At 26.7% G+C, this 17,879-nt stretch overlaps 1 protein-coding gene across 1 annotated transcript in view; it reads right to left on the bottom strand.

Annotated features, from left to right (window-relative positions):
• Positions 1 to 8,800, bottom strand: part of LOC100202590 (uncharacterized) — an 85,547-nt gene extending 76,747 nt beyond the window's left edge. Inside the window, exons 1-2 of the mRNA XM_065793226.1 lie at positions 8,650 to 8,800; positions 94 to 321 (exon numbers count right to left, since the gene is read on the bottom strand). Coding sequence (XP_065649298.1) covers positions 94 to 321; positions 8,650 to 8,713 — 292 coding nt within the window. The 5' untranslated portion in view covers positions 8,714 to 8,800. The remainder of the gene's footprint in view (positions 1 to 93; positions 322 to 8,649) is intronic.
• Between the last annotated feature and the right edge of the window lie 9,079 nt (positions 8,801 to 17,879).

Genomic DNA, 17,879 nt, shown 5'->3' with positions numbered 1-17,879 from the left:
TATTTAATATAATATATTTTAAATAAATTTACTTTTACTAAATTAAACAAAAAAAATGTATATATTTTAAAAAGAAAGAAGATAGAAATTTACCTTGATTACCGCCTGGTTCTTCAAACTCTAGTAAGTGCGATGTAATTAAAGCAATTCTGTAACTTGCACAGTTACCATTATCATTTCTATTATTTTTCTTTAGCCTTATACCATGTTGTTTTTCTTTAAATAATTTCGGTAAAGACTTGGTAAATGCACCTTTTTGCTCTATAAGATAGCATGCGTCTTTGGCAAAGCAACCTGTGCAATAGCACAAATCGGGAATATCTAGAGAAAAAGTTGTGTAAAAATATTACCGACTTGTACCAAAATGCACCGAATTATACCGAATTGCACCGGCTTGTACCGAATGACCAATAAAATTACTATTTAGATGTCGGTAGTTACAAATTAAGTTTTGAAAAACAAAACGAAGTAAAGCAATTATTTTTATATATAACTTGTTTTTTATATCAAAATTTAAAAACATTTTTTTCTTTCGTTTATTAAATGTTGTAATTTTATATTTGGACTTTTTTGTAATTTTTTTTTTTCTCCTTTTATTTAGCCGTACAAATATTTACAAGTTCCGTGTTTTATAATATATATAAAAATGGCAAGGACGAGAAGAAGACAGATTTGCCTTATCACCGAGTCCCTTGTTTTTTCTAGACATTTATTACATTGTAACTAAAATTAAAAATTAAAAATGAGAGAAAAAAGAAAAATGTTTCAAAGAAGTTAATATAAAATGCAAAATAGTTAAAGTCTTTCAAAGTTGTTTTTAATACAAGTTAAAGAAGTAGTTTTTTCTCAATAACATGAAGATTAACTTACGGTCATGCAATGCTATATATATTCAAATTTCAAAGTTATTCATTAAAGTAAAACTTTAATAAATCATTCAAGAAAACCAAAACCAACAGCATAAAAAGAAAACATGAAAAATGAAAACATAAAGGTTAATTTATAATCAGAAGACACTATATATATATATATATATATATATATATATATATATATATATATATATATATATATATATATATATATATATATATATATATATATATATATATATATATATACATATATGCATATATACACATACATACACACACATATATACATATACACACACATACACACCCATACACATATACACACATACACATATATACATATACACACATACACATACATACTTTTTCATAATATAATTGAATATAATGTATATAATTAAAGACTTTAGACCTTTTCCGACAAACAAAGCGTGCACTAATAGATAATTTTCAAATATAACATTTTTATAGATAGATTTAAAAAAAATTCTCTGTTTTTTCATTATTTAAAAGTAATAGTTTTAGCTTTTGTTTGAACTGTTCAAGAGTTGTAAGTTTTTTAATATCATTACTAATTATCTTATTCCATACTTTGGGCCCTCTAATAGTTATTGAGAACTTGGTAGACTCATATATAGTTTTGGGTTGTACAAAGTTGTTACTTGAATATTTAGTCATGTATTTGTGTTGAATTTTATTAAATAATGGTTTGAAGATATTTGGTATTGTATTATTATTAGTTTTATACATAAAAATTAGCAGATGATATATATTTATTTGGTACAAGTTTGATATTTCTAGATTGTTGAACAATGGTCCAGAATGTGAGAAGCGGTGTGCATTTGATAATAATCTAATTGCATGTTTTTGTTTGCTAAATAGCTTTTTTGTCTTTGACTTATTGGTGCTGCACCAGGCAATGTTTGCATAATTCAGGAATGAATAAATGAGTAATATATGTATTTCAAACATGATTGATCTAAGTATGGTTTTGCTTTATAGAGTAATCCGATATTTTTTAGAAATTTTATTTTCAATCATGTTTATGTGGTCTTTCCAATTTATGTTTTTATCTAGAATTACACCTAGAAATTTTATTGAACATTCTCTTTTTACGAAGTATTCTCCAATAATAAGTTTTGGATGTGCAAGAGGGATTTTATCTTTTTTATGGAGGCGATGAAAAATAGTATAATTAGTTTTAGTTAAATTAATTGTAAGTTTATTCATATTTAACCATTCGGTTAGTTTTAGAAGTTCAATGTTGACCGTTTTAAATAATGTTGTTATATCACTGTGAGAATAAAATAAATTTGTGTCATAAGCAAATAAAATAGAATCTAGAATATTAGAAGCTTTGCTTAAATCATTAATATAGATTAAAAATAAAAGTGGTCCTAATATAGATCCTTGAGGAATGACGCAAGTAATTGACATATTGTTAGTTTTTTCATTCCCGAATGAAATATATTGTTTTCTATTAGATAAGTAGCCTTTAAACCAAGCTATGTTTATATTTTTGATTCCGTAGTTTTCTAATTTTTTAATTAAAATACTATGATCGACAGTGTCGAACGCCATACTAAGATCTATGAAAACACCTAAAGTGAACTTGTTTTTGTCAAAACCTTGAAAAATAATCTGAATGAGATGAAGAATTGCATAATCAGTAGAGTGCTCTGTTTTGAAGCCAAATTGTTTGTTATAGAGAATATTATTTTTTTCTAAAAATGAGTATAATTTGTTATACATAATGCGTTCTAGAATTTTCGAGAAGCATGGAAGAATGGAAATAGGTCTATAGTTAGAAATATTAGTATCATCTCCAGACTTAAAAACTGGTATTACCCTTGCAATTTTAAGTTTTTTTGGAAAGACTCCTTGTTTAAACGAAAGATTAAATATATGCAAAAGAACTTTTTTAATATAGAAAATACATTTAACTACAACATTACTACTAACATTATCAAATCCTTGTGCTTTGTTTAATTTTAATGAACTCACAGCATCTAATAATTCTTTTTCAGTTAACTCAGCATTTTCCATAATTGAATTGCTAGTAGTCAAGTATTTCTCCTTGTTAAACTCACTGTGTTTTAATTTTGATGCTAAATTTAAACCTGCATTAACAAACACCTCATTAAATGTTTTAGCAATTATAGATTCTTTAGTAATATCTTGATGATGATAGTTTAGTTTTTTTGGAAGACCATTTAGCTTAAGTGTTTTTTTTTCCATTTACTTCTTTGATGACTTGCACGTTTTTTCAGTATCGCCTTTAAATTTTATCATTTTTATTTGAATAGTATAATTTCTTTGAAAGCTTTATAATTGATTCAAAGTGACTCTTATATTTTTTATACCTTAATTCATTTTCATAAGTTCTTTTTTTCAGAAACGCTTCATACAATCGTTTTTTTTTTTTTTTGATGATTTTATTATTCCTGGTGTAATCCAAGGGTTTATAAATGTTTTAGTTTTAATAATTTTTGTTACCACTGGGAAAGCTTTATTATAGTGTTTTTTGAATAATCGAAGGAAACTGTTATAAGCAGTATCTGTAGTTTGAATTTGTAGAATTTCATCCCAGTTTTCAGAAAATAGAGAATTATTAAAAAGTTACATAGAAATGTCATTATATATTCGATTTGTAATAATTTTTTTTTGAGGGGTGTGTTCGACAACTTTATGCGCGATTATAAATATTGGGAAATGATTATTATTTTATTTTTTGTATATTCATTAATTATTATTTGATCAATTGAGGTTGCGCTATTCCTGGTAATTCGTGTTGGTTTATTTATAGTTGGAATAAACCCATTTTGAAATATGATGTTCATAAACTTTTTTACATTTTTATTTGTGTCGTAATCAAGCGCATTATAATTAAAATCCCCAACAATAAATACACGTTTGTCACATAAAATTTTGTTTTTGATTAAATTTTTAAAGTGTTTTTCAAAAAATTTGTTATTGCCAGATGGCGGTCTGTACACAACATGTACAATGATGTTTTTAGTGATTTTATTTATAACTTCAATCGTTAAAGATTCGCAATCATTACTAACTGCACTAAATTCGGTTAGCGGTTTAAAATTTAAAGAGTTGTGGATAAAAATACATACTCCTCCACCTATTGTCTCAGAATTTCTGACTTGATGAATAACTTTATAGTTTTGTAGTTGAAAATTTGAATCTTTTTCAACTTGTTTATCTCGACACCAGGTCTCTGTGAGACAAATAATTTTAAAATTAATTTCAACACTATATAAAAAATCTTTAAATTTATCAAAATTTTTTTGAAAGCTCCTAATATTTAGGTGTAAAATAGAGAACTCATTAATATCTATATCAGCAGAAAGATTAGAAATGTTGCTAATTATTTCATCAGTGTTAAAAAAATTAACGTCTGGATCTGAATGATTCTCTAAAAGTATATTTTTATTTGTCTGGAATGCCCATAATAACAAGAAAGGTTATACTAACAAAATATTTAAAGTATTAAATAAAATAATTAAAGTTTAGGAGATAATTTCCTGAATTCTTTTACTATTAATTTATCGTAAATTACAACCAAAAACATACCATTTTTCCTATGTATCTTCATCTGCTCGAATAGTTTTTTCCTGATAGATGCAGTTTCCGATGAATAACCCTCATTGATATATATTCCCGATCCTTTTAGTTTACTCGCACTTTTTAAAACTTTTACTTTATCTTTGAAATTTAACAGTTTCATTACTATTGATCTTGGTCTACCTGCTTCAATTTTTCCTGACCTGTGTGCTCGCTCAATCACAATTCCTTTTAAATTAAGTTTTTTTTCAAAAATATTTAATACCTTTAGTTCGGTGTCATCCCAACTTTCATTTTCATTTTCTGATAAACCCTCTATTCGAAGATTATTCCTTCTTTGTCTATCCTCAAGCTGCCTTAGTTTATTATCTTCCGTATCTCTGCTCTCTGATTTTGATATGATTTTTTTTTCTAGTTCGAGATTTTTTTTTTCTTGCATATCTTGTGTAAAGTTCAGACTTTCTTCTATATCTTTTTGCACAATTTCATTTTTGTTTAATCTTTTAACGTAATTTTTTTGTTCCTCTTTAATTAATATGTTTTCCTTTTAATAATATAATAATGCATTTGTGATTTTAGATTTGCACAATGTCAAATAAAAAGAAGCTTTAAGCTTCTGGTAACTTCATAACTGTTCATGCTAGTTTTAAATACGTTGATAAGATGACATGCCGCTTGATTTCCACCTCTTACACAATTATATCAAAAAATATATAGGGTATATTAGGGTATTATGAGCACCTGAGCGAAAATTGGGTTATTTGAATCCAAAGATATATTATAGATAGATATTTGGGAGTCTGACATTTTTTTTTAAAACACAAAGGTTTTAGAAAAGTAGTATAAATGCTCATATTACCTAGATTACATGGTAATAAGAGTACTTTAAATTAGCTTTAAAAAATGTCATTATTTAAGTAACAAAATACCAACCTCACAATTAGAACTAATTAGTGGAGTATAATGATTCGTTATTAATGGTAGCAGGAAAAAATCCCCCAGGATTTTTTTTTACAACACATAAAATAAACGATATATCAATATAATAGTTGTTTAAAATATAAATATTTTATACATACATATTATGTAACAAGCAAAACCTTAATCCTTCATTTTTCAGGTAGAACATGCAAAGAGTGTACATTTATTGACTGATAAATAGGTAGAACATGCAAGAAGTGTACATACATAGACTGACAAATAGGTAGAGCATGCAAGGAGTGCCGCTACATTGACTGAGGTTTGGGCAGGCAATCTACCAATTTCAAAAAAGTATTTTCAAAAAATTTTTTTTGCTGGGGATTTTTCTTAGGGAGATTTTTTCCTAGAACCGTTATTAACAAAACCTTTCATTTAAAGATCAAGTTCTAAGCCACTTCTTATTGAAACAACACTACTTTACTTTATGCACAAAAAAAAAAAAAAATAGTTCCTTGTTTTTTCAATTTTATTAACCGAAACCTTTAAACGATAAAAATACAAACTTTTTAAATTTAAATTACAGAAAGATATTTATTATCGTTAAAATATTAAAAAATTTAACTTTATTTTGCTTTTATTCAAATAGCAATAAAACTACTACAACTTTAAGGTCTAGGTAATTTCAATGGAAAACACTGGGTAGCTTGAGCATGCTCGTATTACACAAAAATGGTATTTTTAAACAGCCAAAAATAAATGTTTCTATGCATTGTTTTTCAATCAAAAATTGTACGGATTTCTCTTTTTAACGCAGCGGAAACAATAAAACTTGTTTTGATCATCTAAACTGGGTTTTATACCAAAATCAGCAACAAGTTTTTATGAATGCACATAACAGGGAATCCCATAACAGAGAAATTGATTAAATGTCGATCGATAAAATGGTTTTGGAAAAGATGAACTGATTGCTAAATTCAAAAACATTAGATTCTGATTGAAAGAAATAGCAACAAATGCTAACAAATTAGTTTCATTTTTAGAAAACCTATATACAGCTAGCTAGCTCCTTTTAGCTAGCTAAAAGGAGCTTTATGCCTCAAGTGGTTATTTTAGCGAAGCTTTACCTGATTATGGCTGCAACTAATACCGTAAGCAAAAGATCATTTTTCGTTTTAAAATGCATGAAATTGTATCTTCAATCAATAACAACTATTAAACGCTTGAATTGCATTATGTTATTAGTTATTCATAAAGATAGGAAAAATATTTATAAAATTGCCGAAATATCTGTTGATTGGAAAGAAACACATTTAATCGTCTTTAGACGTTTCTTCAAATATAATATTTACATGTGAAATAAAATATGTTCACCAAAACATAAAAAGCTGTGTGCATAACTTATTCTTTTTTGTCTTTCAAATCAAGTAGAATATAAAATAAAATCCCCTTTATCATACATTGCAAGTAAAATCATAAGGCTTTATATTGATTCACCTTTAAAGGATCTAGGTTTTCTATGTTCTAGAGGTCTATGAAAAGATTGCAACGACGTATTGTCATCTTCATCTTCTTTGAGCCCCTATCTGTTTAATTTTTTATTTTATAAAGATCATTGTAAAAAATAAAAGTTTATATTTTATATTGTACAAAAAGGTTATGACTTTTTTTCAACCCCATGCTTCTGTACTGTAGTTTGATGAAACTTTACCTAAAAAGTACGAAATGAACTACTATTTTCATGTCTTTTGAAAAAAGTTCACCCCGCCATTGATTCGACAATCGATTTTGACATAAGTACTTCTAAGTATTACTACATTAATTATTAATGTATTAATACATAGTAGTACTTATGTCAAAATCGATTTTTCATTGGTGGGTGAACTTTTTTCAAAAGATATGAAAATAATAGTTCATTTTGTGCTTTTTAGGTAAAAGTTTATCAAACTACAGTACAGGAGCATGGGGTTGAAAAAAGTCATAACCCTAATATACAAAAACCATGGTTGTTGACAAGATTTTATTGTCGTTGTCTTTCTTCGGAAATATTTTTTGTATATATGTATCTTTCTTGTATATTTTAATTATTTTTTGCTAAACAGAAAAATAAATAAAATAAAATAAAAAAAAAGATGATTGACCTAAACCAGTCTCCCCCCCCCCCCTTTTAATAAATTAAAATTTTATTGCCCTTTTTCCTATTAAATTTTGTTTCTACGGGCCTGTATTGTTTCACTGCTTGCAGAATTGTTCTTGGCTCTAACAAAATTCTTCATGCGAATCTCTTTTAAGAAATCTTAATGCTCTGAATGTTTATAAACTTAATATACACCATGTTTTTTCACGCCCTAAATAAAACACAGTTTACCTCCAATTATGCTTCATTCTTTCTTTAATGAAATTTATTACAAATATTCTACAAATTTTTCAAATGTTAAGTTTTTTCAAAATTTTATTTAAACTAAGTTCTTTTCAAATCCAATAATGTAGACCATTTCAATAATTTTTTTTAGTAATAATAAAAATGGTTTTAAACTTATTATTATTAGTAAATGATCTTTATTATAAAAAGACTTGAATATTTAAAAAAATATACCCTTATAATAAATAAACATCAATATAAATAAACAAAATAGTCATTCTACTCTCCTACTTTGTCTGGATTTTCTGTTTTTCTTAATAAAATAAGAAAAAAAATTGATGCTATTCATAATACCTTTTTACGGCTACACCGGCCAAAAGCTAAAAGTTAATAAAATTTTTTTCACTATTATCATCTAAATTTATATACATCAATAAATTTTAAAATTCATTAAATACATATTTAAAAAAATAATTAAGAATAATAAAAAAATATTTTATCAACTTGTTGCTCTCACGTTTCGGGCAGGTGTAGCAAAAATTATAAGGCTTTTTTGTTCCAAGACTCCAATCATTGCATTTTTGCACAGCATCACAATTTGACATAAGTATAAACATATAAACTTTTTGAGTTTGCTCTGTGTCAGGAAATTATCTCAAACATAAAAAAAATGCTGAATCCACCACCACATATATATATATGTGTGTGTGTGCGTGTGTGTGTGTGTGTGTGTGCGTGTGTGTGTGTGTGTGTGTGTGTGTGTGTGTGTGTGTGTGTGTGTGTGTGTGTGTGTGTGTGTGTGTGTGTGTGTGTATAAATATATATATATATTATTATTATAATTATTATTATTACTATTATTATTATTATTATTATTATTATTATTATTATTATTATTATTAGTCGTATTACATTTACCTGATTTAGTAGGCAAAAGATTAATAAAAGATGATTGTAATATAATAATTGTTAAACTAATCATTTCAATTAAATATAATTATTTTTTAAAAAAAGTTTGCCGAAATAAAAGAAAAAAATAACGCAAGTTTGGATAATCGAATGTTCGAATATTTAAATTCTTCTATTAGTTTTTTAAAGCTATTAAAAATTAAAAAAAAGAAGATTTCTGTTTGTTATATAGTTAAGACTAATGTTTTAGTTTTATTGGTGTAATTATTAAGTAAATAAGATAAAAGTGAATAAATGAAAATATATTTATTTCAAGCGTAATAGATATAAGATAAACTCTCTCTTTTTAATCATCGGTATATGATCTTTCCAAGTTATCTTTTCATCAAGAATTACATCTACGAACTTCATTGAACACACTCATGCAAAGGGTTTGCAAAATTCCGGAAAATATTTAATTCGGGATTGTAAAACCAACTCACATTTTATGCTTCAAGACTAAAAAAATATCATTACCTAATTCAGTATATTTTAGTAAAATTAGTTGTATATAAAATAATTAATTTTGTCTTTAGAAAATATAGACATTTAGATCTAAATTTTGATTACCTAATCGACTTTGTTTTTTTTTACTGCAAAATATTTCTCTACGCCAGTTGGTTTAATTGTCATTAAAAATCATAAATTTTCTAAAGTCTCACCCCCGTGAACAACTTTCTGAAGACTATCACCCCCTTGTACAACTACTTTCAAAAAATGAAAATTTAGAACTCAAAAGTTCGAATAACTTCTAGCTCTTGTAAGAAAACCTTTTTCTAAGGCTTCATTTAGATGTTAGATTAGATTAAAATTTATTAGAATTTATTAGTGATACATGTTCTAAAGGACACGAAGGTCCATAAAATATGAAGGACTCTGACAATGTGCCCTACAATCACATAATACATATGCGAGATAATATATATATATATATATATATATATATATATATATATATATATATATATATATATATATTACAATTATATATAAAACCACAGTTAAAAAACAAAAACTAGTTAGCCGGAACATTATTTTTCTAAGTGGATAGAGTCAATTTTAATATTAAAGCTCTTGATAAATTTGGCGTTCACGACGTCAAACGTCAAGTTATTACAAATATTAAGGTGGTACACCACCAAATATTCTAAATTCTTTAAAACTTGAAAAAAAAAATCAATTTGATATTAATACAAAATATATAAATTGAGAATGCTTTTTTATACTTAACTTTATTTTTTCTCGCTTATTTTGCCTTGTTTATATCAAAAAAACCGTCTTTTTGATGGGTCTATTCAAAACGCAATATCTTGAAATATATTAATGCATGATCTGTGGGGTTTTTTGCACATGTTCTAGACATGTAAACGAAGGTATTGACATAGGGATTTTTAGATTATTTGGCTACATCAACAACTATTGCATTTCTTCTATAGAACATTAAAAAAAAATTTTTTTAGGCCTAAAAACTAATAAATAAAGAGATGGGAGAATAATTTTTGAATTTTAAAATGTCATTCCTTACAACATAGTATAATAAACATTTCCTGAAAATTTGAAGTGATTTATCATGTTTTCAATAACACCATGTTTCACAAAAATCAAAAACAGAGAAAAACGCAAAATAAGTTTTGATGACAAAAAAAGTAAACTAAAAAGTATGAAAAACTAATAAAATCCAGCAGAATAAGCTTGGCATGGTTCTAATTGAGCTTCCTTATCATTAAACCCTTTTTTTTGGTAGAGCAACTGCTGTCGTTGGGATTTTGCAGGAAGTGAAGACTTGATTGTACATTTTTTAATTCTGCATTTATCACGGTTAATCAATCCGATATGAGTAAAACGTCCAATACGTATTCCCAAATTTTTTAAAACATCAATAATTCCATGGGTACCTTCATTAAAATTATTAATTGCAGAATTTACTGACATTTCAATAATATTTCTATTTACAAAAATATGTTTGGGGAATCGTTTCCAGATTATAGCATTTAATGCTTCATTATTGTTTTGTGTAAGACAAAATTGATGACGTATACTCATGTCTTTAATATCAGAGTTGTGAAAAAGTACTGCCCATACAGTCTTTTTCATTTGATATACATTACCTAAATTTTGTCTAATAGTCATTCCGAAATAATTTTGTAAAAGGTTAAGTGCTTTATCGGTTAACCTCCCTTTTCCTGCTACTGGTTTTCCATCACACAACTTTTTTCCACGTAGACTTTGACGCAGTGCGCGACCACGACTTCCTATTTTTTTTTTGGATGTGCCCAATACATTCTGCTTTTTTGATCTCTATTTCTTTGTATGGACATGAAGCTAATACTGCAGAATACGATGAGGTATCACCATCACCCAAATAACTAGTATATTGTAACTTATATTTTTCGACAGACCGATGGAAAATAGTAATTGCACCTGCACCTTCCATAGCACCAGATGATCTTTGATGATTTGCAAGACATTTATGGTATGCTTTCCAATCCTCATATTTTGGAGTTCCTTTTTTGCTTTTCCAAAGAATACATCTTTTACAATGTTTTGACAACACAACAGCATCTATGTTAAAGTAGATATGGCTGTGACAACACCATTAAATGAGTGACTTCTTTTTTGCCATGTTCCGTCAACTGAAATCTGACATTGAATTGTATCATAATGTGAAGCATTATTATTAATCAAGTTTTTAGTTTCTAATGCTGCTTTGTTAGTAACCTGTTGAGCAACAGTTTCATAAGCATTCTATAATTTTTTGTTAATTTTATCATGTGCATTGTAGTTAATTGAAGGAATGTTCATTAGTTGGTGGTATAGTTTCATTAGTTCATAACCTTCACCTATTTCTCTAAATGCTGATACAGAAAGAACATTTGTTTCATAGCTATCTCTTCCTACAGAATTATTAAAAATATTTGAAATAGGTCTAGAAGTTGAAATGAATGACACCAATCATAGGAAGTACAGCAAAGTTCTAAAGTCAAACAAAGTCCCATTCTTTTATTAGGACGATTTTGTATAAAAGTTGAAGAAAAGCAACTCGGACATTTCATAACTTCGAGAACCATGAAGTAAGTCAAAGTTCATTATAAAGTTGAAATCATTATAAACAAGTTCTGGATTTTTCCTTGCAATAATTTTTTTTGCACTGGCTATTGTTGTAAAAGAATTCGGCTCTTGTGGTATAACTGTGCTCTGGCATTGAATTTTATGTGCTTTGTCGTAACGATTAATGCCTTGGTAATGTCTTTTTTTCCTTCTAGCATAGGATCTGACCATTTTAAGGCTAATAAGTTAATAGAACCTAAGTCTTTAATTCAGAACAAATATTTTTTTAATCAGTCAGAATATTAACTATTTAACAAATTAAGGATTAGGTACAGTCGGCGGGGCGGGGCGGGGCGGATCAGCGGGGCGGATCATTCAAGTAACACGGCACTTTTAATAGTTAGATTTCTGCAATCGAATTCAACCTTAGCAAACGTATTGTTAAATTTTTTTCAAAGAAATGACTACTCCAGTTTTGACAGGTTGCTTAAATCATCTTAAGATGATTTAAGCAAGATTTTTGCCAAGAGCAATAATGACCGACTACTCTCAATAATCCTAAGGCAGGCGAAGTTTATGTCATACAAGTGAATCATGGTAAAGGTTAGGCAGCAGTATTTTAGTATACTTTTATAGTATTTGTATTTTGTAAATATATTTGTATACTAAAATAGCATAATGTAGTATATAGCATAGTTATTGGGTTATACTAGTGAAAATCAATTACTATGCCTTTAGTAAAGTTAGATTTTACTTTAAACACATTTAAATAGGTATGTTAAATCCCGCGTTTTACGGAACCGATTTTTGTGCTAAAAAACTGTTCCACGTTTTCAGAACTTGGCGTTTAGGCAGTATGGTAGGATGATGTTTTGTAGCATATTTTTTTAGAATTTTATATTAACTTAGAAGTTTTTTTAAAAGTAGAATAGTTGAACTTTTTTAAAGAGTATTTTTTTATTATATTGACGAAAGTTAAAGTGTTATTTATTGATATCAAAAAGTGTGTTGTACTTCTTGTGCTTAGTAAATGTTGAAGATATTATCTTTTTTTTTTCTATCCTATTCTTTTTTTTAAGTTTATACGTTTTCAATGCACATGCCAAATTTCAAGAATTTATTTTAACTTGCAGATACCCTATTTTTACCCTCACTTTTGGTACCTAAATTTTGTTTTTCCGACTTCTGTTTAGGGGAGACTTCTGTTTAGGGGAGACTTCTGTTTAGGGGGGGGGGGGTTACTGAAGGATATTAAATGTTCGTTTTTATAAGCTAATAATAATAATTATTAAAAAATTTATGTGATTTTTCTATAATAAATGATTTTGTGATATAAGTACTAATATTACATTTATAAAGTATCAATGTAAAAATAACATTTATTAAATATTAAATCAATAATACATGTTTTTTGCTCAGTCCAATCATACTATTACATTTTTAAAAAGCTTTATTTCATATAATAATATAATATATGGCTTTTTTACGTATTTAGAATATATCATATATTAGTAATATACTAATATTTGTCTAAAAATATATAGACATATATATAATATATTTATAGTATATAAAATTTAATATACTATTTATAGTATATTATATTTATAGTATATTATATACTTAATATATACTATATTATAGTATATATTAAATATATACTATAATATAATAAATATATCTAATACATACTATATCAATAATAATTATGAATGATATGATTCCGATAGAGCAATGACAGTCTTGCACAATAGCAGAATACTAAAACTTAAAAAAAGCATAGAAAGGCTATTACTATTTCTTACTGGACTAGAAAAGAAAGTGATTCTGAAACTGTTGATTATTATATGAAAAAGTTCCAGCTGGTTGCTGACATTGTAGTTAATGTTTTCATTGAGTTGATGTTTTCCTAATGTGAATATGTTGCCATTATTTTTTGATAATTGGACATGCATTTTATTATCTTACTACATGATTTTACTATTTTTCGATTATATATATATATATATATATATATATATATATATATATATATATATATATATATATATATATATATATATATATATATATATATATATATATATATATATATATATTGTATATATATGTATATATATAAATTGTAGCGAGTAGTGGAACTTGCAAAAAAAATGTACAGTGAGTAGTGGAACTTGCAAAGATATGTACACGGAGTTGTGGAACTTGCAAAAATTATGTAAAGCGAGTAGTGGAACTTGCAAAAAAAATTTACAGCGAGTCGTGGAACTAGCACAAAAAAAATTACTGCGAGTAGTGGAACCTGTAAAAATATAAAGTGAGTAGTGGAACTTTTTTTTGATAGATGGGTCTAGCTTAGATTCACGTCGTGTCTATTGTTAACAATGATTATTATATAGTTTCATTAAGGGAATTTAATATCTTAATCATTAACTAAAAGCCAAGATGTAAACTAATTAAAATAATGTTTATATAATATAATATATTTATATTATATAAAACATTTTTTGTTTTTAAAAATTTTTTCAGGTCAGAGGGGGAACCATCTATAACTATCACTAAGCATTATGTGATGTATTTTGAATTTTGGTAAAAGATGTTTTTATATTAAAGTTTATTATTTTAATTACATTTAAATATATTTTCGAATCTCATTAAAAATATAATTTTTTTTTAGGTTGTAAAAGGGGGGAGGGCGATGATACGCCCCTTCCCCATATACACCCCTTGAAACAAAGGGTGCGCTGGTAGTGATGTTGTGAAGTAGTAAAATATAATTTTTGATTTGATACTAGATTTCTTTTTAATTATAAAGATAAATATTTATTAAAAAAAAGAGTCAATTTTGACAATAGGGTGTTTGAAACCATCACCCTTACATCCACTCAAAGACAATGATAAAACTTCTATATTTGACTGTGGTCGGATGGCTAATTACAAAACATCTTGTATATAAAAATTTATATTTTCATTAAAAAAAAACACTTTTTTACAAATATTGTTGGTCTTTATTGCCGGTATTGAACGTGGTTTTGTGCCCTCTCTTGCCCCCGGATGCGCCCGTAATCTAGAAACCTTTATGAATTTGTAGATAACTCTTGTATCTATCTTTTGATACCAAGATGTAAACTTTTGGATAAGAATTAATTAAGTTATAATAGTTTTAGTTAATAAAAACTTTATTTTGACCACAGTTTCTTCAACAAATCCTAATATCAAAAAATCGGTACTTAAAACGTCATAACTTTTTGTAGGGTGGTTTGATTTTGAAAATTTTTTCACTTTTGCAATAATGAAATAAAGCTCTTTTTAATGATATATAACAACCTAGAATTTGATGAATTTAAAAATTTCATGTAACATACCTAATTTAAAGTAATTATACTTGTAATCTACAATGTAGACCTACATGTAGCCTACAAGACTGTATATATTTTTATTTTTTAAATATTTTTAAAGTAATATCCAACTTTACTTCGGCATTGTTTATCCTTTACTTAAGGCTATGCTACAGTATAGCAAGATATCTTATTGATAAATTTGAATGGACATCTAAATGTCATTTAATATTATGTTGAATATTTTCAAGATTTCATTTAATATGCAATATATTTTTGAAGCTAAAAATTATCTTTCCTATTATAATTTCTTTGAAGATTTATTTGTTTTTGTGAAATGGCTCCATAGCAAACTTACATGCTTATGTCTTTTTTATATTATGTTATGTAAGACATAATATTAAAAAAAGTCTGCAGATTTTTAAATGACCTTTATACATGCTATTTAAAAGTATCTTTGTTATGATTTTTAAATGTGAGCTCCAATGTACTTTCATTGTACTTGCTTAAAAACAATTATTAGTAGTAGTATATAAAATTTAACTATGTGTTAACAGCGAATGAATTAGAAACTCACTTTGACAACTCACTTTTGATAATGTAGGTATATACTAATAAAAATAATAAAAATTTAAACAAAAACTACTTAGAAGACTTAATACTTAGAAGACTTAGAAGACCAAAAGTAATTTTTGTTTAAATTTTTTATACTTTTTGTATTAAAAATTTTTATTACTAATAAAACTTATTAAGTTTTTTAATACTAAATATTTGTCTAATTTGTTCTTGAAACTGTTTACATTTGTTGACTTGTGGCAATGTTGGGGTGTTAGCCAGGAATATATTTTATAATAAACAAGAATATATCTATAATCCCGGTTCGGAGCCCTCATATAACTCAAACATCAAGGACTAAAATGGGTGAGACATATTTTCAAAGTTATAATTTTTTAAACTTTTTTATAAAATTAAACTTTTAAATTAAAATAAAATAATAATATTTTTTTCTTTTTTTTGAGAAAGAATCATCTCTAATTCAGATAAGACTAAATTTTTCAGCAAATCCTTATCACAAAAATCTAGATCTTCTTATATTTATGAACAGTAATGTACATAATGAGTCATCTACCCTTCATCTTCTAGGATTAGATCTTACTTTTGATCTTTGTATCTCTTTATCATGCTTGCTACTTTATTACTCCTGATTCTATTCTTTATCTCTATAAATCTCTTTTAATTATAGTACCAAAAAAATCATAGAACTTACATCAATGAGGACCTCAAATGTATTATTAATTAGTATAATTACCTGACAAAAAGTTTATAACATTATAACAATAACATTGTTGATTTAACAATAAACAGAGTAATTGCTACCTAGGTATCAATAAATTTGTGTTTATTGTTGATAATAAAGTTAGATTAAGGTATTACTTTATTATCAATCTTAATTAATTAATATATTGTCAATATCATTATTAAATTTATTTTAAATATTATTGCATGTATGTTCAACATAAATATTATTTATTAGTATGTTATTGTTCTAACTTTATTATCAATCTAAATTTATTACTATATCAATCTTAATCATTCCACTAATACATCAAACTTTGCCATTTTTAAATTGACCAATTTGCTCGCTTAATCGTTTATCTCAAAATAAATATGTTTTATGACAAATGCCCTCATGTAAGATGAGAGCATTCCGTGCAACATAATATTGTTATGCGGGCAATATTGTAACATGAAGGCAAATTTCGTAGCACCAGAGCTTGGCAATTTCTTAAAAAGAGGGCACCCAGGATTACTACTACTACTGCTGCTACTACTACTACTGCTACTACTACTACTACTACTACTACTACTACTACTACTACTACTACTACTACTACTACTACTACTACTACTACTACTACTACTACTACTACTACTACTACTACTACTACTACTACTACTACTCCTACTACTCCTACTACTACTACTACTACTACTACTACTACTACTACTACTACTACTACTACTACTACTACTACTACTACTACTACTACTATTATTACTACTACAACTAATAAAAAAAAAAAAGATATTAAATTTTGGGAAGTTTAAACCCATTAATATTTCTACAGTATACTCAGTGCCATTCGGCTAATGATTAGGCTAGCTAACACCCTGAATATGTTCCATAAATTTTCTATTCTGTTTATAATGAATTATTATCTCAGTATAAACTTTGTTTGTTTGCGCATATTTTTGCTCTTTTAACTCAACAATGTTGTCCTGATTACCGTCACTTAATTTACATAATGAACTCCAATAATTCCAGCAATTTCAACCTTTTTGCCTGCCAAATCTATTTTTATTTTACACTGTGGAACCTTCTAACTGTACAATTGATGAGTTGTTAAACCATGTTTTGGTGATTCTGGGTACATTTGCTCTTTTTAATTCACACAAAATTTTAAATTCTCCTTATTTGTTGCCAAGTGATATTGCATATAAATATTGTAGTTGTTTATTGTATATGCAAATATATATATATATATATATTTATATTATTTTTTAGATGATTGGCGAGCAGATGGGTATAGGTGGAAGCAAAATGGGTCCAGTAAAATTCCTCGGGGTTTACCACTTTACACAAAGATCCATTTTGCCACAGTTACACCAACAGGAATTTCAAATGATTTCCAGAAGTTTGTGTACTGTGATCTAAGTCGGACAGATCTTGTTGTTATCCATTACATCGGTAACCATGAACTTGCAATTTTAGTTCCTCATGGTAAATATATCTTGCGTTTTGATAATGGTTTT

This window comes from Hydra vulgaris, chromosome 03 (genome assembly GCF_038396675.1).
Source record: "Hydra vulgaris chromosome 03, alternate assembly HydraT2T_AEP".
Taxonomy (NCBI): Eukaryota; Metazoa; Cnidaria; class Hydrozoa; order Anthoathecata; family Hydridae; genus Hydra; species Hydra vulgaris.
The sequence above is the reverse complement of the archived record's forward strand: the minus strand, read 5'-3'. Positions and strand labels throughout refer to the sequence as shown.